The sequence below is a fragment of the Panthera leo genome, chromosome B2 (genome assembly GCF_018350215.1).
Source record: "Panthera leo isolate Ple1 chromosome B2, P.leo_Ple1_pat1.1, whole genome shotgun sequence".
NCBI lineage: Eukaryota > Metazoa > Chordata > Mammalia > Carnivora > Felidae > Panthera > Panthera leo.
The window spans coordinates 54,440,888-54,466,923 of NC_056683.1; the positions used below are offsets into that span (position 1 = coordinate 54,440,888).

The window sequence follows — 26,036 nt, forward strand, 5'->3', positions numbered from 1 at the left end:
TAATTATTTAGTTAGAATTACATTGTTTTCTGCCAAAGGCCAGGGCAAGAGTAGATAAAATGTCATCATAAAAGTAGATGAGAAATGTCAAAAACAGTGGATTTCTGAGCTGAAGAATGAGTAACAATTTGAAAATGATACTGATCCAAGCATTTGCTAATTGTGCCTTTGAATTGTAACATGTAAAGTAGATTTGGCTTTAATATTTTAAGGAGTCAGATCAAATAGATTAATAGTGACCAGAGCAATTTTAATCTGGGCCCCACTTCATATTTTGACTTACCTGACCCTAGGATGGATGTTATTGAGAGTGGGCAACTCAGTAGATAGGATGTAAATAAACTTTGGGCACATGTTTGAAGTGTGAGAATGGATAAAAACGTAGTTATAGAAAATTGGCCCTACTTCCCATCTAATCCCCCCTCCCCACCTTTTTAATCGAACTATAGTTGAAGCATAATGTTGCCTTAGTTTTAGGTGTACAACATTATGCTTCAACAAGTTTATCTGTTATGCTGTGCTCCCCACAAGTGTAGCTACCAACTTTTTATTCTTTTAAAACTTAGAATGTTACTTCTCATTCAGAAACTTAGATGGATATTAATTTCTAGTATCTGTTAGTGCTCTTTAATTTTCTTTACTCCTTTTCACTTCTTTCTCTTTCCCACCTCTCTTACTCTTCTCTCTGGTAACTTTTCCTTCCCAGAGACACGTTTTTTAACCTCTGTATAATTGTTTTGTTGTTGAGAATGGTTCAGACTAACATTTCATTGGATTGACTAGCATGAATACTGTACACAGTTTTTGCATTTCCTAGAGCACTGTTACTGAATCATGTTTGAGTTGCTTCCCCAACCTCCCTCTCCTGCCCATCCAAATCTCTTGATTTTGTCTCCTGAGTATCTCTATTGTTGTAGTAACTTCTTCTATATTTTCCTTGTTGCCCTGTTTGCCCTCTAAAATATTTCACACGATTGCCAGAATTATATTATTCCTTGGCTTAAAATCATTCTCTGTCTCCCCAATTTCACTGCAAAGGAAGTCTGAACTTCTTGAGTGGCATGTGAGGTCCTTCTAGAAGGGCCTGCTGTGTCTCTTTGGATGCTTTTAGTACTGGTCCCCTAACTTCTAGTGCCACCAAATGCCTGAAGTTCCTCTAATACAGCTTGCTGTTGTTGACCTCTCTGCCCTTGAGAATATCTTTCCATCTGCCTGGAATGTTCTCCCCTTCCTTCATTTCAGTAACTTAACTAATTTTTGCTTGTCCTTTAAGACTTAGCCCATGTTACCTCATCTGATAAGTTTTCCCTGACTATTTAGTTCCCAGGCCACTCCCCCCAGTTTGAATCTGATGTTTTTTTTTTTGTTGTTGTTGTTTTTTTTTTTTAATTTTTTTTTTCAACGTTTTTTATTTATTTTTGGGACAGGGAGAGACAGAGCATGAACGGGGGAGGGGCAGAGAGAGAGGGAGACACAGAATCGGAAACAGGCTCCAGGCTCCGAGCCATCAGCCCAGAGCCTGACGCGGGGCTCGAACTCACGGACCGCGAGATCGTGACCTGGCTGAAGTCGGACGCTTAACCGACTACGCCACCCAGGCGCCCCGAATCTGATGTTTTTTAATATGTGTTTTCATAATATCCCCATGGCTACTTGTGTATTACAGAACTTACAATGTGGTAATCATTTGTTTACTTTCTGATGACTCCATTATAGTATGGGCTGCTTGAGAGCTTGTAAGGTGACTTTCAAATTTTTATTTCCAGTGCTGGGACAGTATATGACACATGATAGGTGTTCATTATGTGTTTCATTGAATGAATGAATGTGTGTTATAACAGCAATATTCTGTTTGTTTCCTGCATGATGTTTTTGTAATTTGTAAGTCATATTGCCACATTTTTTCGGGTATAAAACCTGGTTCAGAAGATATAAACCTAAACGTCTGAATCTCACCTTTAGTTAATGCTTGATTTTATGCAATAATGATGGGTTCTTCTTCCTCCACCTCAGTATGGTAATTGTCAACTAGAATTTAGATTAACTACTGACACATCTCTTCAAGTCCTTGAAACTTGCACAAACTGTACATTCGTTTAGGCCTTTCATTCTCAGCAGAGTTCATTCAGGACTGGTTGCTAGGCAACGAGGGCTAGATGCTACATGTAATATGCACCAACTGATGTTTCTTTTTTATCATTATTAAATGAAATGGCTTCTCATTTTATTACCATGTCAGAGACGTCTGTATGTAGGGTGGCAGCTGATGTGCATAGTTTGACACTTTCTCTTGTACAAAGAAAGTAACCTTGTGATATGCATTTCAAGCATATTGAATTGTCTTTTTTGGGTGTCTAAATGTAATGTTTTTCTTTTTACCTTTCTTTTGCTTAGGTTAAAATAGGAAATAATGCTATTTGATTTGAAAGGTTCTAATGATAATCTTGTTACAAAATAGTAATCATCATTGATTTGCATGACCTGTATAGTTTAGATGTTACCTAGGGGGGATAGACGTTAGGAGGTTGAGATTGAGATCATTATTAGGTCTAATTTTGTTTAGTGCCTCTAATGATCAAAGAAGAATGATGAATTGCATTTTAATTAAATTTGTCAATAAAACTAATTTGGGAGATGATACAAATACCTGTAAAAATTAAAGTAGCACTACAGAGAAATTCTCAAATCCTTTTTACAGGACTTAGACACTCAAAAGAGAATTAGTGTAACACTTTGCCAACCTACTAATCTAGGATATTGCTTAACAATATATATTATTCTGAGGATGTTGAAGTGTGTCCATTTTTTTTAGTTTAACCTAGTTCTCTAGTTAAAAGTTAAATTAAGCATAGAGAAACATTTTGCTTCAATGTCTTACGGAAATACAAGCTTATTTTTATTCATTTGTAGTGTCCATCCATTCATCAGCAACTGAGTGCCTGTTATAAGCTTGGAATAAAAACATAAGGCCCATTTTCTGTTCACAAGGAGTTTAAAGTTTTGACTTCATTTGAGAGGCACTTAAATATGGCACAAAATTTGTAAACATCTCTAATAGAATTAAACACAAAATACATAATTTTATTATTTTAACTGTGTTTCTCATGGAATTATTTCCTTAAATAGTAGAGTCGTGATTTGTTTTGGATTCTGTACTTCCTGCACAGTAGTGGCTCCCAGTGGGTACTCACATTGGACTGAACTTTACTCTCACTTGAGAGCTGATGTTGTCACTAATGAAGAAGGAGCATAGAGGAAGACAAGGGGATTAGGGAATGAATATGGTTGCTGAGATTATAGGTTTGGTAGTTTAAGACATTCTAAACTTCAGGTGCCTGTGGAGCTCTGGGGCAAATGTTTAGTAAGTGGCTAAATAGAGACCACAGTTTAAGAGTGAGGTTTACACCAGAGAGAGACTCATTTGCTAATCATCACTGTTTAGGTGGTGGGTAAAATCAGGACAATGGTTGATATCACTCAGGGAGAGAGTATAAAGTGACAAGGGGACATGGCCCTGGATAAAACTCATATGTAGAACATCAGTGTTTAACTGACTTGCAATGGGCAGTGATGAAGGTAGGAGGTGAATTAAAAAAGAAACCAGTGAAAAGTAATGAGGAATCTTGAATGAAACAGGAACACAAGGGATAATGGGATCAAAGATGGCTAAGGGAAAGATTTCAAAAAGGAATGGTAAACATTGTCAGATGCCATAGAAAAGTCAGTTGAGAATTATATAATGTCAGTTGGATTAGGCATGTGGGAGCCACTGGTGGCTTAGCTACAACATTGTAGTGGTGCAGATGCCATTCTGATTCCTGTGAAGAGTCCAGAAGTAAATGAGAAATTATGCTGTGGAAATACAAGGGAGTGTAGCCTACTCTTGGCAGAGCAAGGAAAAAAGTAGACAATATCCATGAGTTTCATAGTTGGAGAAAGTTGTATTTTTCCTTAAGATTGGAAAGGTGAATATATACAGGTTAAGGGGGAAATGAAGTCTGTGGAACTAAGAGAAAATAATTGAAGGGGCGAGTTTTTAGAAGAGGTAGGAGGAGATGGGACCAAGAAATCACACTGGCTGGAGTTCACAAAGTACTTTTTATAGTTCTTATTCAGACCATCTCATCCCATAAGACCAATTCATGACAGATGGCCCTTTATCATTATCCTTTTTTTTTTTTTTTAATTTTTAAGATTTTATTTTTAAGTAATCTCTACACCCAATATAGGGCGCAAACTCACAACCCTGAGATTGAGAGTTGTACACTCCACCAACTGATTGAGACAGGCACCCCTCATTATTCCTGTTTTAAAGTTTGGTTGGTGATAGAACCTCAAGATGTTTACTATTAAGGAAACCTGATTTTTCTAATGAAAAGTACTACATTTCCCTTCTCAAAAGAAATGAATGAATGAATGATTTCATAAGACTTTACTATTTTTTAAAAAGTGATACCAAGAACTCCTCAATTGGAAGAAATAAAATTGCTTAGACTTAAAAAAAAGTTAAATTTCCAAATGCCAGAGAGAATTTGTGTAAATCTTTATCTCTGCTATCTGTAAAGAACCTATCATTAGATGTGTCATCTAATGGGTCTCATCTCATCGTGACTTTGCTGTCATCCTCACATCACTGCATTTTCTAGGGTGAATTGTATAATGTACTGATTTTTAAATTTGGAGATATATAAAGGTCTTGGACTATGTTCTTGTGAATGTAGAAGTTTATTGTAAATAAATATCTTTGCTAACCTAATTATATTACCCATGGGATTATACTTATAAAATGGTATTAGATTATCAAGAGCATATATTAAAGATGATTTTTATTATGTCACTTAAAAACAAGTAAGTATGAACAGGTGAGACTAGAGAGGAAAACTTTCAACTCACGTGAGAACTTTAGTTGTGTGAATTTTTTTTTCCTTAGAAATAATGCCTTTCCCCACAGTGTGTGTATCCTCTTTTACCCTTCCACCTCAAGACTTGAAATGAATGGGGGCAGATTATAATTATTTTTTTTAACATTTTATTTATTTTTAAATTTTTTAATGTTTATTTTTGAGAGAGAGAGAGACAGAGCATGAGCAGGGAAGGGGCAGAGAGAGAGGGAGTCATAGAATCTGAAGCAGGCTCCAGGCTCTGAGCTGTCAGCACAGAGCCAGATGTGGGGCTCAAACTCAGAAGCAGTGATATCATGACCTGAGCTGAAGTCGGACACTTAACTGACTGAGCCCCCCAGGTGCCCCAATAATCTAGGTGCCCTAGATTATTAATTAGTAATCTAATTAATAGATTACTTTAATAGCTGCTCTTAAGTAATGCTTTGCCTTTCATTAAAGAACAACTAATTAAAAAACATGTATTTATTATGCTGTTTCTCCTAAATTTGTTAGCATATTTGAGCTCAACAATGAAATAGAAATAAAATAAGGATAAAATAAACCAGCAAAGCAGCATATAGCCTAGAGTAAATACTTGGACTGGATCACATGGATTAACTTGTAATGCATCCTGAATTTGTAAACACATGCTTATATTAACCCTTTATTTTAAAATCATTTAAAATAATGAGCATCTTCCTTCAGTTGGTATTATTACAGACTGCTCTTGTAAATTTTTTTTCTAATGCAGTACATTTGGTTAATATGTACACTTTTGTTTTTTTGAGAGAGTGCATGTGTGTGCTCATGGGGGGAGGGGCAGAGAGGGATAGAGAGAGAATCCCAAGCAGGCTCCACACCCAGCGCAGAACCTGACATGGGGCTCATCAGTCGACCCTGAGATCATGATTTGAGCTGAAATCAAGAGTCAGACACTTAACTCACTGAGCCACACAGGTGCCCCAGTATGTACACATTTTTATTTATTTCTCTAAAGCTCTTGCTGTCATAGATTTTATATCAGAAATGCAATCTCTGTAAGAGACTTTTCCCAGTGTATATCATGGTGCAGTTCTTGGTGTTTTCTTTTTGAGTTCATTCTCATTTTGAAATCAGAAAATTGTGTGTGCATTCATGTGCTAGAAAAAGGTTTAGTGGATAGGGACTTCCACCAATTGAGGACTGAAATGAAAGCCTCATTAATGTGGTCCACATGCTTCAGTTGTTTGTCAACCCTCTCTTATCCCCAGTTTCTAGCCTCCAGCAGTGCTTTGAACTATGTATTTCCTTTCCTGCATGCAACAACACAAGCTTTTACAGCTCAGTGACTATTGTGAGGGTGTTCTAGGTGCCTTGTAAGATACTAATAAATTAAAAACAATATATTCTTTTCTGTTATTTATTGTCCTTGGAATATTTTCATTTCTGTATGGAACATGTTCATGCCTTCTTAGAAATGCACAAAAAGTGTTTATTAAAATCAGCTTGTTGTGTTAAAGGCACTATAAAGGATATTCTGACTATATACAAAGGAACTAATAGATGTGATCCCTTAAAAATGTATATTCTAACAAGGAAAGAAGACCATTTTATGCACACACACACACCCCTATACAGTGCCTCTCCCCCACAACCCCCCCCCACCAAAGCTGTACTAGAATAATTGCTACAGCTTAATCAAGTAGAGTAAATAGAGATAGGAAATCTTATTTGTGAGAGGTGATATCTTATGTGGATTATGTTACAAGTTTAATGTCATTTAAATTGTTTCTGATAAAATATAGGGGCCACTGAGGGGCTCAGTCAGTTAAGCATCTGGTTCTTGATTTTGGCTCGTGTCATGATCTCTGGGTTCGTGAGATCGAGCCCTACATTGGGCTCTGCGCTGACAGCGTGGAGCCTGCTTGGGATTCTCTCTCTCGCTCTCTCACTGCTCCTCTCCAGTACACACCTGTGTGCTTTCTCTCTCTTTGTCAAAACAAATAAACATTCAAAAAAATTTGTAGGCACAATATATAAAATTTGGCCAAATACAAGAAATGAACCCTGTGTTACTAATAAAACCACTGCCAAGCCTTTGTTGTAATCTCTATGTGTAATTTTATGTAATTATAATTAAAGTGGTTAAAGTTAAACATTCTTTCTTATAATATGTCATAACTAAGTATAAAATTTATTTCCATGAGTCTAATTTTAAGTGACTCTGTAATGCTCAATTGAAGATAGATCTATTTTTACTTGATTGTTCCCATTTTATTGGGTATTTACTTTTTTTTGTTTTGGTTGAATAAATCTGTGAAAAAAATTTTTTTAATGTTAGCAGTTTGGGAGCACTTGGGTCACTCAGTCACTTAAGTGTCTGACTTCAGCTCAGGTCAAGATCTCATGGTTTGATTTTGAACCCCGTATCAGGCTCTATGTTGACCGTGCGGAGCCTGCTTGGGATTCTCTTTCTCTCCCTCTCCCTCTCTTTACCCCTCCCCTACTCACGCACTCTCTCAAAATAAATACACTTAAAAAAAATGTTAGCAGGTTCTTTATGGCCAGGTGAAGTAAACTGGGGAGAAGAAATGCCACGATGATTTCATGACGAATGAATTGTAATGTAGATGTTTTCTAGCAGATGGAGCTAAGAACAAAGAGCAGCAGCAAACTAGGTGGTGTATAGTTTTGAAGATACAAGGAATTCATTATTCTAAAAGTGTTGTGTTGTCCAGGTGAGAAAGTGGCAGAGTTCTTAAGTTAACCACTGACTTGAAAAAGTTCACGAAGCTGAATTTTAAACCTTATGCATCTAGATTGGAACCTTCTGTTGTAGCCATGTCAAATTACCACAAGTTTAGTAGATTAAAACAATACTCATTTACTGTCATACAGTTGTATAGATTGGAAATCCTACATGTGTCTCATTGAACTAAAATCAAGATGTCAGCAAGGCTCTGGTCCTTACTGGAGGCTCTGGGAAAGAATATGCTTCCTTCCGAGGTTCCCGTTTCTTTGTGGGCTGTCACCCAGGGTCCTGTCTTTGCCCCTAGAGGCTGCCCACGTTCCTTAGGCTGTCTAGGAGCTCCTGGAGGTCTCTTTCTGGTGCTTGCATGTGGATTTTAACACAGAGCCAGCAACCGCTCATCAAGCCCTTCTTATGCCTTCAGACCTCTCTAATGTCTTCTGCTTCTTTCTGCTTCTATCCTGAGAAAGTTTTCTGCTTTTACCACCTCATGTGATTCGATTGGCCTACATAAATATACAGGATAGTCTCCCCATCTCAAGGTCCTTAACCTAAATTTCATCTGTATGGTCTCTTTTGCCATGTAACCTAACATATTCTTGGGTTCCCAGGATTAGAGTGTGAACATCTTTGGAAGGGCATTGATTTGCCTGTTACAATGAGGAAGTTGTTTAGGGGGTTGAAAACAGCTTTTGCATCACCTTTCATCAGTTGTACAAGTAAGCTACCACTCTTAATATATATAGAATACTAAATTTCCCTGGGGTTTTTTTGGTAGGTTAATTCACTTTGCTAGCTTAACATGTTTTAAAGTTGAAAAAAGTTAACAAATGATTTACACAAACATGAATATATGTAAAATAAAAATATATTTATGGAAACATAAATTAGTTACTGATTTTCTTTTTAAGGATATAGAAAGAAAATAGGAAAATCTTTCCTGTCTTTTTGACTGGCTATGTAGTCATGCCAAATATGTACCTTTGTAAATATTAGACTTTGTAATCAGGTTGTGCACAGTGGCTGTGACTTGCAGAGGAACTTTGGTGTGAGAGCTGTTTGGTAATAAATGGTTAGAAACCTTTTAGCATTCTAGGAGTTTTATTATCATTTATCTAACATATTTTAAGGGAAATATTTTAAGGGAAATTCTACTCAGCGCAAGACATGGTGCTCAGTTCTAGGGATACATATTTGCATCTGCTCTTATAGGGCTTAATCTTGATCAGAAAATACAGAATTTTAACTAAAGTAATTACACTAAATCATAATGATTGTTAGCATTGTAGAGGTACATGATTCCATGGGAGTACACAGTGTCATGGAAACACTGAAGCCTTGCGTAGTATTCTTGTAGCTTATCTGTAACTAGAGGTTTAAGTTTCTGTTAGCCTTCTTACTCCAAAGTTTTCTTAGGGATTTCTGGATTGTGGAAGCTGGTTGTCTTCCTGAGAAGCAAAATTTATGATTGCTTATGCTTTTCAAGTAGTTGTATTATCTACATTTATTAAGTTTCCTGTTCACTTAGTGGGTGATTATTTATTTAAATTTAAAGATTATTTATTTTTGTTTTCAGAGAGAGAGCTCACCTGTACAAGTGGGGAGGGGCAGAGAGAGAGAGGGAGAGAGAATCCCAATCAGTCTCCATGCTGTCAATGTGAAGCCTGACATGGGGCTCGACAGGAACCATGAGATCAGGACCTGAGCCCAAATCAAGAGTTGGACACTTAAGCTACTGAGCCACCCAGGCACCCCTTGCTTAGTGGGTTTCTTTAAAACATTGATTGTCCTCTAGTTAAGTAATAAAGAAAATTATTTTATACTGTGTTAGGCATAAAGTGCTAACAAAGTATAAAATGATGATGATGCTATATGAAATAGCTTTCTTAAAGAGTCTGAAAAAGCATTGTGGTCGTACCTGTAATACATTAGCAGCTAACAACTAATTTGTTTGGTGCTGTACTTTCTATAATGATGGAAGTGTTCTGTGCTATTCCATCCAGTTTTGTTTATAAAACAAAATTTGATAAACTGAGCTGAGGGCAGACAGACTACTGATACTGAGACTCACCAAAGGTTTAATACCCTTTCAGTTGTTTACAACTACTACTGAGAAAGTAATTATATAAACGATAATACAAAGTGAATTTAAAAAGCCTATTTTTAATTGAGCTACCTTGGTCCTTGACATATTGTGCACAGACGATCTAAAGGAGGCTACTAAGGACATCCACCAAAGGAGTCTAACGGTGTGTCTTCTCAGATCTTAAGAGAGGTCTGCCCCTAACCACCCGAATTAAAGCCCACCCCTCCATTGCTTTATGATATACCTTATTCCTTTTTCTTCACAGAAATATCACTAGCTGGTGTTTTGTTTGTTTGTTCATTTGTTTGTTCATTTTGTTTTGTTCATTTGTCTGCAGCATAAGCTCCATGAGAACAAGAAATAATGTTCACCTTGTTTACTGCTATCCTTCTATTACTTTCAACAGTGGCTGGCAAAATAAGACCTCAGTAAACCCTTGAATGAGTGAATGAATGGGAAAAAACACTTTCAGGTTTTAAAATTTTACCTCTCATTTAGTTTTTTAAAGCTACTGTTAAAAAATTCAATGAAATAAATTTTAAAGAACTTACTGGCTTTGTTCAGCGATTCGTGATTCGTGAATCAGGCAGCATCCAATCTAACAGATACAAATGAGCTCCTAGGAACTGTACAGAATGAAAGACCTTTATAGGCAGAAGGGAGTAGGAACAAGGAAATTATACTAGATAAATGAGGCTTGGTTGTTGCAAAGTCACTTTTCTTTAGGGCTTGGCAGGGGTCTGTTGGGTAGATTACCTAACTAGTGCTGATTAGGTGATTCCTGATTAACTGGTTTAAGATTCCATTTCTGGGAGAACTGAAACTGTAATTAAGTCTTAGTGTAAGTGACTCCATTTTGGGCCTCTTGTCTTGTTTTTAACACTACTAAGTGTTGAGACTGGATGAGATGGTAGTTTGGATAGAAAGCTGGTGGCTTTCTCTAATTTCTAAGTAAAAATTCTGATACTCTACCTTTGCAGAAATTCAGTCCTGGTTTTGTTGTTTGGGAATTTGGGATTCTTTCATAAATCAGGAACTAATCATGGAGGACTGAGAGTGCTTTCTGTTCCTCAATGTGACCTCAGAAGAGAGATACCTTTTTTTCTCCCCATTGAATTCGGATTTTGAAAACGCTCATTTAAAAAGTGAAACAACAAAGCCTGTTATGTTCCTTGCTGTTTTTATCTATGAAATGAAAGCTTTAAACATTATGACCATCATTAATGGCTGTTCAAAACCAAAGGAGTGTATAGGGAAAGTGTGTGACTTCTGGACTGTCACTTTAAGTCCTCATTAGCTGTTCCCTTTATCTTGTCTTTGTCCACTTTCCCCTAAAACCCCAAAACATTGTGTCCCTGATTCTCTGCTGTTATTAGGGAAAGATGTGAGAGGTAATCCTAGAATTACATAAACCTGTGATAGCCAATCTCAGAAGCATTCTACACTGTGTAATTATTTGTGGGGGAATGGGAAGATATCCATCAATTTAATGTATTCTGCTGGATGTTTGATCTTTAGTCCGTGGTCCCCCATCCCTCTATATTTTATTATCACTCTCTCAGGCAGCTTTTCTTTATTGTAATCATTTGACTACTCTAAGTCAGATCCAATTCAGAACAGCCTCTCTTTAGGGGGTTATTATACTACCAGAATATACACTAAGAATGTAAAGGAATATGAAAAATTTACTTAGGAAAATAGAGATATTTGTTTGGGGCTTTATTTTTTTTTTTTTTTAACATTTTTATTTACTTTTGAGAGAAAGAGCACATGAGCCAGGTAGGGGCAGAGAGAGAGAGAGGGACAGAGGACCCAAAGCAGGCTCCCCACTGACAGCAGTGAGCCCCATGCAGGGCTTGAATTCATGATTGTGAGATCATGACCTGAGCTGAAGTTGGACACTCAACCGACTGAGCCACCCAGGTGCCCCTGTTGGGGCTTTAAGTGTGTATATTGAAAATACCTATGTAAGGCTATAGTTTGTATCTTATAAGGATGTATGTGTTTTGCTTTTTAAATCAGTTTTATTGAGGTATAATTTATACACAATGAAATGCACTCATTTTAATGGAATAGTTTAATGACTTGACTTTTGTAAAGTAGAGGTGTTGTTGATAGAGAAATGAGATGCAGCTTTCATCTCTCTTACAGTTCATTGGATTATTGCAGATTAGAAATTGGAATAAGTAGGAAAATATGGAAAGATGTGGCCAACCTAATTAAAGTAGAAGTTGTGCCATTTATGGTTCTTACCTGATGTGACAACCCATATGGTCCTGATATTTATTGGATATGTGAGTCTCCTAGAATCATACAATTTCTCTCAGTTGTAGAGAAATATAGATCATTCCACTGTGTATTGTCTGCTGGTAGTTTTTTGGGGAGTTTTTTAAGTGCAAAATTTGAGTAAACCTCATGCTTGTGGAAAAATCATTTACATTCAATTTATAACAGAATGTTATTGATTGTGTTCTCATTTGGAATAACTGCAGGGAAAATCACCTGGGCTAACAGGAGTTGGATACCATTTACTAGGGACCTAGCTTGTAAAAAGAAACTCATTTCAATTTCTGTGGTGACAGCTGTTGAGTGAATTTTCCTGTGATACCCTTCACAGCAGGAAATGATATATTGTAACTTCATCTTCCTTGATATCTTACCCACCCAACAAATCCAAACCGCAGGGACTGTGCTCTCTAAATGTCTGAATAGCCTGGCTTATGTGGGTAGACTATTTTTTTTCAACGTCCAAAGTGGGTAAAATTGTGATTGCAAAAGTGGATATATGGGTGATACACAAAACCTTTGTTTCCTCTTCCTGAAATTGTTTTTCCATTTGCGCCATCATCGCACCTGGCTTTATGTGAAAAGGTTGTATTGGAACTTGGTATATTTTTATAGAATGATGTAGAAGAATATAGTTCATTTTGAAAGATGTATTAGATTACTTTTTAATGGTTCAAATAAATATGTTTCCTTGATATAGACATCAGTTTTGATTACTTGTGGTGCATTCTTCACTGATTTTTTATTTTATACCAGTTTTTAAGATATGATAAACTGTAGGCTACCGGATAGAAGTAAATAGTATTAACCTCTTCAGGTTCAAGAGGACTGGGAAATGCTTAACAAAGAAAGGAAATATTTTTTATATGCTGCTATTTTATGACCCTCAGAATCTGTTGACAGGGAGGGAGGGCAGAGAGACATTTCCGAGGATGGGAGAGGAATTCTCTCCAGTCTGGCCCAGGGTTTTCCTGTCATCCTATTCATACCCCACCCAGCATGCATGTCTTCTTACAAATGAGAGAAGAATGGACAGTTGTCATTAGGTGTTGAAGTGAGCCAGGCAGCCCCCCAAACTCCCAGATAGAAATGTGTCACAGCTTTGTTTTTTCCCAAGGAAACCTTTCATGCTCCTTCCAAGCTAATCAGGATTCAAGATTGCTTTCCTAATACTATAGGTGGCAACCTGTGGCTAAAATTTAAAAACTTGATTCCCAAGTAAAATGTGAAAGCAAGCATATTTGCAGTAGACTTGAGGCACTTCCTTTAGTGGACCCAGTTGCAGTTTATATTTTGCTAATGACCTGCAGAGATGAGTCTTAACTTGAAGTCAGGGTGAGTCAGTTGGCTATTATATAGGTGTGCCTAGTCCTCAAGAGAATCATTTGATTGCCTAATGTCATTATGTCCTCCTCACTCTGTAACAGTCCTGTCCAGTGAAAACATGATTGCCCCAGGAAACAAATGTGAGCTTCATAGGTAATTTTAAATTACTTAAGTGAAATTAACTTTAATAATACCTTGTTTAACTCATACCCAAAATATCATTTCAACATGTAATTATATGAAAAAAGTTGAGTGAAATGTTTCACAGTAATTTTTTCATACTAAGTCTTTGAAACCCAGTGTATACTTTACATGTATTGAACATCTTAATTTAGACTAAGCTGCATTTCAAGTGCTCAGTAGTCACATTTGGTAAATGGCTACTATACTGAACAATGTAGCTCTACAAGACTGGATTCCATTGAAATCTCCAGTGTTTGACATTGAATTTTTACACTTTGTAAACTTCCTAAGAGTGTTAGTTTAGACAAAACTTTCCAGATCATGAGATTATTCAAAGACATCTAAATTATTCCACTTGCAAACTGAATATTTTATGTGATAGTATAAAGAAGGTAGGAAAGAAATAAATTTACTAATATTTAAGAGATGAAGCTGGTGAATTTTAGGAATAGAGAAAATCAATAACCAAAATGCTTAAATGCAATAAATTTAAGCCTGGATGTTCGTGATGATAATGATAACAATTTGAGTGAAAAATGTAATAAACTCTTTGACAGATATCTCATTTGATCCTCACAACAGCCCTTTGGGGAAGGTACTTTTGTGATCCCTTTTATGATCTCTGTTTCCCAGTGAGGAAGCAAAGAATAAATAAAAGGTGTTTACAAAGTCACACAGATAGTGAGTGTATGCAAACCCATGACTAGTGGATTCTGAAATCTGTCATCTTCATCACTCTCCTTACTCCCTTATTGTTCTGTTCTGCCCACGTGTTTGCCTTGGGCAAACTGGACTTGGAAAATGTATGCAAATGCAGGGGGGCTGCAGAGAATTCCTGAAGTGTTATAACTATTCCATGACTCCTTGTTTATTCCATCATGTTTTCATATAGTCAGAAAGGGAGAAAATGATTGGAGAAGTGATCACCTGTGAAAAGCTGACTTTTAACCTCTCATTTTGTCCATTTTGCCCTGTGGCATTTATGTCACAGTAGCAGAGCTCTTGAATCCACTCTTGGAGCCAAGGTGCAGTGATCCCTCTTCTGCTAACGATAAGCACCACAGCATGAAAAGACTATTTTTTTTTTTTCCTTAACCAGCTAATCTTGCAGTGGAGACTCACAGATCCACTTTCATATAATTTCTTCATTTCGTTTCCAGTGCTCAGTTTCAACACTCAAAAACAGTTCCCTGTTGAGTACCTAAGTGCTCATATTGATATTTGTGGTGTATTGAACAGGACTTAAATTTCTCGTTTTTACAAAGACTAGGAGTAGATCTGCCTTTCACCTATGATTCACAGATCAAATGTGTGCAGATTTATCTTTATGTATATCCACTGTATTTTTTATTCTGTAAAGTAGATGTTGTGTGGTAGTGTTTGGGGGAAAACTCCAGTTCTGTGTTGATATAATTAAATATACCTTCCTGTCTCATTTGTCCCTCCACCACCCCACCCTTGAATGGTTCAGTTTGAGTTCAGTTAGGATCATTTTAAATTTGGTTACATAGATATGTATTCTGGATATTTTGAAAGTCTTTTCAACCTTTCAGGTTTTAATTCATTTGAAACTGTTAGCTTTATAATTTTCTATTTACTGTGATTTTTAGCTATATTGGAAAACTAACTGTGCTTACCTCTTACTGTTTAATGAGCAAGGAAATAGGGGAGGAAAAAGTTCCTCAAATGTGACTGAGTTTTAATTAAGTTGCGTGTAAGTTTATTGAACAAATGATACAGTAATAAAATGCTTTTTTATTTTGTATGCTATTCTCTTATTGTAGAGATTAGATAATTTAGCACCATCACCTCAAAACAAAACAAAAAAATACGGACAGTCACTGAATTACTTCTGTGTAATCAAAGGATTTCTTGTATACAATCATAAAATTCTCTTCTCTTAGAAAATACTTAATTTGCATATATTTAGTTTTTTCTTTTTTTAAGCTGATTAATTTATTTTGAGAGAGAGCGAGCGCGCACAGGACAGGGACAGAGAGAGAGAAGAGAGTGAGAGAATCCCAAGCAGGCCCCCTTCTGACATTGTCGAGCCCGACTTGAGGGCTTGACTTCATAAACCAGGAGGTCATGACCTGAACTGAAATCAAGAGTCAGACACTTAACCTACTGAGCCACTCAGGCATCCTGACTCTTTAAGTATGTTTAGGTGTTTAAAGGTTTAAACTTGACAAAACCTCACATTTTCATTAGGATGGTGCCTTAGCACTATGTAATTGGAAAAGGAGATAGGATTTAAAGTTTGCTTTTAATTTTAATGGTTTTTGTTTAGAGACCTGCACTATAGGACGTATCTACCCAATTTCAGTTTGTTTCCCCCCCCCCCCTCCTTTGCCTCTCCTTGTCTTTTCCACTACATAACCCAACTTCTTCATCTGTAAAGAAATTGATTTAGAAATTTCCATGGTGGGGTGGGCACCTTGGTGGCTCAGTCTGCTAGGCATCCGACTTTGGCTCAGGTCATGGTCTCCTGGTTGGTGAGTTCGAGCCCCTCATTGGGCTCTATGCTGACAGCTCAGAACCTGGAGAATGCTTCAGATTCTGTGTCTCCACCTCTCTCTGCCCCTCCCATGCTCATGCATGCTCTGTCTCTTTCTGTCTTTCAATAATAAATAAATGCTTAAAAAAAATTTTTTTTTTAAAGAAATTTCAATGGTTTGGGGCCCCTGGGTGGCTCAGTTGGTTGAATGACCAACTTCGGCTCAGGTCATGATCTCACAGTTCGAGAGTTTGAGCCCAGAGTCAGGTTCTGTGCTAACAGCTCAGCTCCTGGAGCCTGCTTCAGATTCAGTGTCTCCCTCACTCCCTGCCCCTCCCCCGCTTCCACTTCTCTCTCTCTCTCTCTCTCTCTCTCAAAAATAAACATTAAAAAAAAAGATTTCCGTGGCTTTGCTTATCTCTTTCTGCTTGTCCCTCTGATAACGTGTCCACCCTCCAGATCCTGAGAAAGACTTTCTTATTAGCCCAGAATCCCACCTCCTTATCACATGGTTACTTTTAAACCCCTCCAATAACCCTGTTAAACTCCTATGACATCACATACTTTTATGAACCTGGTCAAAATTTAAGAATGTTTTAATGCATATGCATGCAGTTGGTAAACTGCATGCAAATGATAAGAGTACTAAAATAACCAGGACTTTGCCTTTTCTGTGGTCATGACATCCTAGTTTTAAACCTCTGAGCTCAGATTATTTTCTGACTATAATCTCCTGCTCTTCTGCTTACTCTGCAGTCCCCGATTCTCGCTGATTGTCCTCCTCTTATCTCATCCTTCTGTACTAGGCCTCAGGTCTGTGTTTCCAACACATATCACTGTTCAGTGCCATTTCTTTGCTCAAGAAGCTTTAATGCTGCACATTGGTTATTTCTCCTCACACCCTTCTTTTAAAGAGACCTGTTTTCTGTGGACTCCAGGAGCGTTTGTTTTGAGCATTGTTGTGGCACTCCTCACACTGTGCTTTCTGAATTGTCTCTGGATCCTTCATTACTTTTTGACTCTTCCATGGTCACAGAGATGCTTAATGAGTGATTGAGTGGCTAAAGGGACTCTTGAAAGTTTTGGGGGATTTTGTTTGTTTTGTGTTTTTGTTTTGTTTTGTTTTCGGTAATTAGAATCTGTTATATCCTGATGAGGACAACAGCTGGGATGTGGGAGAAGTTTGCTAGAGAGTCTGACAGTCTAATGACATTAAAAAAATTAAGCTTTGTCCTTGGACTTTATGCATTTACATGGTTCTGCTGGGGAGTGAAATTATTTATGATTCAGGTACATTGTAGTAACTGTTACATTTTCGCAACTGTGCTATATCCTTATACAACTGGATGTGTTCAGATACTATTCTAATGTAATTGAATACTCACTGAATCACATCTTTATGTTTTCACTACTTTTCTGGCTCTTTGGCAACTTGAGAAAACTGTAACATTTCACCTTTGTGTCTTTCATTTGCTACTATAGCAAGTAAGAGATAACTTATGCATGGAAGATGCAGCTAAATAAATCACTGTAATTCCTAATCCCTTACCACCAAACATGAAGTCAAACCTTGATTTTTCAAGATTCTGTGATCAAAAGTTCCTCTTCATATTTCACAAAATAGTTATTAGTGACATAATTTGAATTTTGTGGCCCATTAACATGCTTTGGTTTGCTGTATTGAAAAAAGGGTATTTGTGGTACATCTTAATTTATTCTCTAATGAAAGCTTAGAAGCTGGAAAGCTTAGAAGCTTAGAAGCTGCCTACTTAATCTCCTTTGTTGAAAACTGTACATAAGTGACAGTGAGTGTTTCTCAAAATAAAACTGATTATTTAAAATAGAAAACCGTATTTTCTGGTGAGTTTGCGTGCACACATGTAGGTATGTGTGTGTGTATCTTGAACCAATTTTTTGTTGTTAAAATTTACTATTTCTGTGTTTCCCCAATACAGCGATTTAAAAAATGTTCATAAAATTGATCTGTTTTTTTAAATTGTAAAAATAAGAATGTATCTTGACAGTCTATTTTTTATATTTTTGTTTGTTAGTGTAGCAGCTGCTTTCACTTGGAAGCAGGATGATACAAAGCTGACATGGGCTTTGAATGTGGTACAGAGTGCCTCACCTTTCCTGGGTCCCTGCTATGAATCTCAGTTAGTAACATCCCTTGGCACTTCCAAGTAAAAGCCAAAGAGCCAGGTTCATGTGAATTGTTTCTTAAGGATTTTTATCCATTTATGATGGCATTGTTTGTTTCTTTTTCTTCTTTCATTGCCTTCCTTTTTCCATCGAGTGCCACCACTTTTCTTCAGCCTCTCACCTTTTCTGCCTGTAATATTTCAGTGTTCTTCCAACTGATTTTCTGTTGCCCAGGCACTGCCCTTTTTAGTTCTTTCTCCACATTGCTTTCTTTCTCAAGTATAAACATTTATGTGAATTCTTGCCTAAAATCTTTTCATAGTTTTTTATTGCGTACATAGCGTTAGGTACAACACTTCTTGTGATTTGCCTTTTTTGTACTGTATCTGAAAATTCCTGCCACCTCCATTTCATCCATCCGTTACTGGTTCAAACATGTATTAAATAGCCATATGTACCAACTCCCTAACCAAGATATAAGTTACCCCTTCAGATCATGAATGAGTAGAGGAGAAATCTCATTCCTAATTCTGGTGCTTAACATCTTCATTTGAGTCATTTTTCCTCCCATGGGTTTCATGCTTGCCCTTACGGGGTTGGCTGGTGGCCATCTTTCTGTCTATAGATAATATTTTTAGAAGTATGATGTCTCTATACAGTTTCCTTATATTCTGTCTGTAGTTATTTATACTCATTAGTCTTTACATTAATCATTACTACCGGTCTCTTTTGTTTCCCCCTTGAAATTTAGCTCTTTTGCATAGCCCATTAAACTGTGGAGGAACAAGTATTTTATAGTGCCATTCAGGCAAGTGTGTGTCCTCTTAAATATCTTCTCTTTGTATTTAGTATACTGCAATAATCTGGGCTGAGAAAAACTTCTTTGTGGGATAGGATATCATTTGGTTCTGTATACTCAATAAGTAGTCATGTTTGTGCATCATTTTACCATTTATAGAGGACATTTATATTTGTTAATCTTTTAAATCTAAATAGTCCTTTTTAAAAAATGTTTATTTTGAGAGAGAGAGTGCAAGCAAGGGAGGGGCAGAGAGGGAGAGAGAATCCTAAGCAAGCTCTATGCTCAGCATGGAGCCCAACATAGGGCTCGATCTCACAACCGTGAAATCATGACCTGAGCCGAAAGCAAGAGTCAGACACTTAATCGATTATGCCACCCAGGAACCCTAAACAGTATTTGTAGACTGAAAAGCTGAAGCTTGTAAAGGTCAACAGTGTCCCAGTACCTCCTAGCAGGTTGATGGCTCCTCTGTAGGATCATGCTGCCTCCTTTCCCATCCTGTCTTTTTGTGCTTAGTGGTCAAGACTGCAGTTTCTTTGTGTACTAAAATACAGTTTACCAATTTTAATTAGCACTTTGAATATATCATTTCATTTCTCCGGTATTTCTGTTAGACAAGCCTGGCATTATTAATTCTGTTTACAAATGAGGATAGTGCAAATCAGGGCAGTTAAATGACTTGCCCCAGTTTGCCAAACTAATGATTAAAAAACAAGAGTATATCTCTAGATTCTAGCTTACTGCTATTTCCATTGCCTCATGTTGCCTCTTTGCTCTACTGTAATATAAGTTGGAAAGTGAAGTAGGTTTTTATTTGGGGGATTTCACTGAAACAACTCTCCATTATACTGTATATTAAAATGTGAAATATTAAAATTAAATGACGTCTACTATTGGCTTAATTTAGCATGAGTTTTGTATGCCATGCTACTATGATAAACAGAATGGTTAGAATCCAATGATACATTAATTGTCCGAAATATGTTACTGAAAGGAGAAATAATACCACAGGCAAGAAAATGTATTTTAGAGATTGGGATCATCCTGTACTACTCATTGGCATTCTGCTCCTCCTGCTCTCAGATTAATTCTGAGGCCATTCTTAGCCTATGGAGGCAGAACTCTCGGGATGGGAAATCTACATTTGGAACAGTCTCCTAGGCAGTGGCTGCAGCATCCCAAGATACACTCTGGTTTTGCTTCATAATTCATACCCATTGTTTAATCAGCAGATGGATTGATTGCAAGAATAATAGCCTTTCTACAGAGCATCTCGAGTGTGTGTGTTGTTTAGCAGCAAGAGTCTGTACTGAGCAGGTATTAGGTAGAGAGTCTGGAATTCTTTAGGATTGTAGTGCTACTTCAGAATTTTTCTTTAGTTGTGGAGTCTGCATAAACCTTGGTTTGACTGTGGTTTTCTGTGTAATCTAGCAGCTGTTGTTTGTTGTGTCATTCCTGAATGTCTGCATCTGAATCAGTGTTGGAGTTGGGCATTGTGTCAAGAAGCTGAAAATTTACGAAGTTAGATGGCTTTAGATGGTATATACCATGTTGTTTCTTAATTTGTAAATAATACAACAGGAAAATGAGAATACAGCAACGAAGAGGATGGTGTGGTATAGTCAAGAAACAGGGAATTGAGAAATAAAAGGTTGAATTCCCACTGCACTGTAAACTTGCCTTCTGATCTTACAAGTCTCTAACTCCTCTGGCCCCCCATTTGTTAAATGTAAGGTTAAAACACTCTCAGGGTTGTTGTGAGGATGTAATTAGAGGATATTGGGGTCCCTGGGTGGCTCAGTCGGTTGAGCGTTGGACTCTTGATTTCTGCTCACGTCATGATCTCACAAAATAAATAAATAAAGTTAAAAAGAAAGTAAGGATGAAGGCACCTGGGTGCCTCAGTTGGTTGAGGTCTGACTTTGGTTCAGGTCATAATCTTAGGGTTTGTGAGTTCAAGCCCCATATCGGGCTCTCTGCTGTGAGCTGAGAGCCTGCTTCAGATCCACTCTCCTCCTCTCTCTGCCCCACCCCCCCCCCCACTTGTGCTCACTCAAAAATAAATAAAACATTAAAAAAAAAAAAGGATGTAATTAGAAGATATAGATAAAGACTCTTTGCACATGTGCAAAGTGCTGTTCAGATGTTACTTGTTTTAATAAACAGTGGTTACCATATGTCAGGTCCTTAAAGAGAAGTTACTTCAGTTCAGACCTTCTATCAACCCTGCAAAGCAGCCATTACTATCTCCATTTGACAGATAATGAACCTGGGGTATAGAGAGTCTGAGTAACTTGCTGAAGGACCCACACTAGTAAGTGATGGTTCCTTATTTAAGCTCCAGTGTATCCCTTGCTCTACTGCCCTGTTGTTAATAAGGGATCAATAGTAGAGACTTGAACTTTAAAAATAAATTGCATTATGCTTCTAAGAAATGGAAATGACACTTTAGAAGTCAGGAGATCCAGATGGTCACTATATTTTTGTATTATTTTGAGTAAGTTACTTAAATGTATTCTGTTAAATACCTTTAAAATACTTGGCTATGTTTCTGCCAACGTTTATATGTAAAATGTCTTATTGTGATTTTAATCTGTATCAGAATAAATTTCCTTTGGAATGATTAAAATATGTTGTAAAAATCCTATTTTAATATTTTCTTCTTTTTAATTTTAGTCATTCTTACACTGGTCAAGATTACAGTACACAGGGAAATGCTGGGAAGATTTCTTTGGATCAGATCGATTCGGTAAGCATCGCATCCTTCTAAACTTGAACCTTTGTCAATGAGGAAGCACAGATTTTCTTCAAAGATTATTTTGGGGTGAGGAGATGGGAGAGAATTTCATTTTATTGCTTGCCAGCCATTTTTAAAGGAAGTCCCATGTGCTATACAGGTGAATTTTTGTAATCATAGGAAAATCAAACTTAATCAGGAAATTATTTGCATTCTGATAAACAGAATTTAATCAGTTTTTCCAAAGGGGTATTCTTTTAGGTGATGATAGCTAAATGGTATTTGTATGTTTGTATTTAAATACCTTATACCTAGAAGGGCGCCTGCTGGCTTAGTCAGAAGAACATGTGACTCTTGATCTTGGAATCATGAGTTCGAGCCCCATGTGGGGTGTAGAGATTACTTAAATATATAAACTTTAAAATAGGGGCATCCTGGTGGCTCAGTTGGTTGAGCACCTCTTGATTTCGGCTCAGTTCATGGTATCCTGGTTCGTGAATTAGAGCCCTGTGTGAGACTCTGCACTGACAGTGTGGAACCTTCTCGGATTCTCGCTCTCTGCCCCTCCCCCGCTCTCACTCTCTAAATAAATAAATAAATAAACAAATAAATAAACAAGGATGTAATTAGAGGATATAGGTAAGGACTCTTTGCACATGCAAAGTGCTATTCAGACATGCAGATGTTACTTGTTTTAAATAGTGATTACTTCCCATATGTCAGATTTTGGAACAGAAGTTACTTTAGTTCAAATCTCCTATCAACCCTGAAAAGCAAGCATTATTATCTCCATTTGAAAGATCAGAAACCTGGGGGATAGAGAGTCTGAGTAACTTGCTAAAGCACACGCTATCTCTCTCTCTGTTCTCTCTCTCTCAATAAAGAAACAAACTTAAAAAAGTTTAAAATACATTGAGTGAATGAATGAATGAGTAAATGAATGCCCCACCCACCTACCTACACACCAACCTTATACATTGAGAAAAAGAGAAATGGAAAATGCTAAGTTTGCTAGGGCTGCCATAACAAAATACTACAGACTGATGCTTTAAACAACAGAAATTTATCTTCTCACACTTCTGGAGGCTAGAATTCTGAGATGAAGGTGTTGGCAAATTTGAGGCCTCTTTCCATGACTTTTAGGTGGCCACTTTCTCCCTGTGTTCTCACGTGGTCTTTCCAGTGTGCTTGTGCATCCCTGGTGTCTCTTCCTCTTCTTAGGACACCAGTCACATTGGATCAGGGCCCCACACGCATGACTTCATTTATATTAATTCCCTCTTTAAAGACCCCCAACTCCAAATACAATCACATTCTGAGGTCTTGGTGGTTAGGACTTCAACATATGAATTTTGGTAGGTTACAGTTGATTTCATTAACACTAAGTATAGGCTCCCATGCTTGTGTTGCTACTAGATTAATGGACAGCTCATTTCAACTTCACTTTGTGGTTCTGTTGTAGAATGAAAGAGTAGTATGCTTTACTATAATTTATAGAGTTTTTCTTTTTAATGCATTGTAGAATTTCTGCTCTACCCCAAAAAGGGAAACTAAACCAGCCATAAATAATCTTTATTTAGACAGTTACCAAATTATTTACAATAAATTAAAAATACATTGACATTTTAATGCTTGGAAATAAGAATAAGGTGAGTAGGGAGAGACCAGGAGTTTTTAGAGACCAGAATGAATAGGTTGTCTTCCTGTTTGGAAAAATTATAATCAAGTACTTGCAGTTAATATGTCTAGAAATAACATAAGGATTGCTCACTTTGTACAGTTGAATTGAAATTTGTTCTCAAGGATGCCCCATCCTTTACTTTCCTCAAACAGTTATTATCTCTAACACTTCCTCTGTGCCATATGATTTGTGTTTATACTATGTGAATGGTTAGAAGTTAATTCTATTCCTGATTCAATCAAGATGTTTTGCCATTCACAAGCAACTGTGAACTTCACTGGATACTGTGGGAAGACATAGAAATCATTAATTTACTGAATATATATTGAACCCATCAATTACATACCAGCCACTGTGCTGTGGATACAGAGGTGAATAAAACAGAAAATTCCTCAACCTTCATGGACCTTACATGAGGGAGGTAGACAACATGTAAATAATAAATCATCAATATAATGATAAATTATCTTAAGTGCTATGATGATCATATCTGTGGGTCTATGCTTGAGACCCTGTGCTAAATTGATTAAGATGTATCTTTATCTGTACTTCTTCCTAACTATCTGTACTGCCTCGTCCTTATAACAGCATGTCATTATCACATCCCTTGATATTCTCAGTTTCTTCTTCAAATGTTTTCTTTAGAGTTTTCTTCTCATTGAAATCTGGCTCTCTCAATGATGTTGTTTCTCCTGTGCCTCTCGGTCAGTTGGTCAGTCTGTCTGTCTGTCTCTCTCTCTCTCTGTCACACACACACACACACCTTAATTTGCTATGAGATGTGTCTTCCTTGGTCTATGTTACCATTTCCAAACCATTTCTCTGCCTTCCTGCCTTCGATTAGCAGAGCTATAGCTCCTTTAAAGCCCTGTAATCCCATTAGAGTTCTCCTTGTTGCCTGCGTCCCTGTCTCCTGCTCTTGTTCACGGGTGACTGTAGCATGCTGTCATGGTCTCTTGCACTAGCATTACTCTTGTTACTGTTTCTTGGCCTCTGCAACATCCATGTTGATAATTCATCCATGCTCTGGTCTTACAATTCCTTTGCTCATTATCCATAAGCATTTTTCTGTTCCATTGCTGCCAACCTAGACTGTATGTTTTCCATTTCCATTATTTGGATTACTTCCAGAGTATCTTCCTTGCTTCCGTATATAATCTGTTCACTACACAACAGCCAGAGTTCTCTTTGTTTATCACATCATGTCAGTCTTCTGATCTGAACCCTGTATTGAGTTTCTATCACATCTAGACTAAAATCCAAACTTATAACTATGGCCTCTAATGCCATGTGTACTCATGATTCCAGTTTCATCTTCTCCATTCTGTCCCATTCACACGTTTAGCCACTTGGACCACTTGAACCTTATTGCTATCTCTGGAGCACACCATGTTCATTCCTTCTCAAGATCTTTGCTTTTGTTTCCTTTACTTGAAGCAGTATTCCTGGATCTCATTTGACTGGAATCCTGCTTAAAATAGGATCATAGCTGCAATGCCAACTCCTCAGAGAGGCTTTACTGGCCACCTAAAGTATTCCTTTCCTATTCACACTTGATCCCACTAATCTGTTTTATTTTCAAGGTTTTTGGAATTAGATGTTACCTTTATGTCTGCATTCATTGTCTGTTCTCCCATTTGAATGTAAGTTCTTTGAGGACAGGGTATTTGACTTCTTTGTTCACTGCTAGTTCCCCAAGGCTGCACACAGAGTTGTGTTCAGTAGATATTTAGTGATTGAATGAGTAAACAGTGTTCAAGGAATTGTGCCAAAGGAAGCTGAAGTTGAACTGGGTCTTGACCAATGGCTTGGCTTTGGCTAGATGGCATGGGAAGTAGGAAGGGTTTTACCCGAGGCAGGGCCAGTGGAGTGACAAAAGTGAGAAGGAACATACAAAACATGACCATGTGATCATGGAATAACCCAACTGACTGGAGCAAAGGATTCATATAGGTATGGTAACACACTGGGCTTTTTTACCCTAGTTCCATGGCACTTGATTTATGCCCTTGTTAGAGCACCCATTATAAGATTGATTTATGTGAGTTTTAGTTGTATAATAGTGACTGTTTCTTTTTATTTTGTGTAAGTGATTTAAAGGGGAAAATTACATTGTATTCATCTTCTTGTTTCCCAAGCCACCTAATACCTATTTGTTCTGTTGCACATAATTGAAAAGTAGCTAGTTACAGACATTGACAGAACCTTGAATGTTCATACTAAGGAGGTTAAATATTCATTGGTGTTTTTGGATTAGAAAAATGTTTAAGAAAAATAATTTGGTAATAGTATGAAGATACAAGAAGGAACACATGAAAACAGTAGACCTGACAAGGGAGGATAGAGGCCTGGCTGGACTAGTTTGGGGATGGAAGAATTTCAAAGTTGTTAAGATGAGAGGATAAAGAAACTGGATGGTCCCTAGAGGGAGCAGCAAAGGCAAACAAAGTGATACCTGCTCCTGCTTTGGGAGAGTTGAATTTGTGAAAAAATATGTGAGGGCATGAGAATTAAGTCTTGGGAGAAGGATATTGAGGAAGTCAAAGAGAATGCAATTGAAACCATAAATGAAAAAGGTTTTCTTTTTGTTAAAGTTTATTTATTAATTTTGAGAGAGAGAAAGAGAGCGCAGAAGAGGCAGAGACAGAGGGAGAAAGAGAGAATCCCAAGCAGGCTCCTCACTGT

General features: G+C 37.2%; 1 protein-coding gene across 3 annotated transcripts in view; it reads left to right on the forward strand.

Moving 5' to 3' along the window:
• The window catches only part of PRIM2 (DNA primase subunit 2), a 343,826-nt gene that overhangs the window by 174,704 nt on the left and 143,086 nt on the right, over nucleotides 1-26,036 (forward strand). For all 3 annotated transcript variants that reach the window (XM_042939107.1, XM_042939108.1, XM_042939109.1), the window contains one exon: nucleotides 21,610-21,682. In XM_042939107.1, the coding sequence (XP_042795041.1) occupies nucleotides 21,610-21,682 (73 nt within the window). The remainder of the gene's footprint in view (nucleotides 1-21,609; nucleotides 21,683-26,036) is intronic.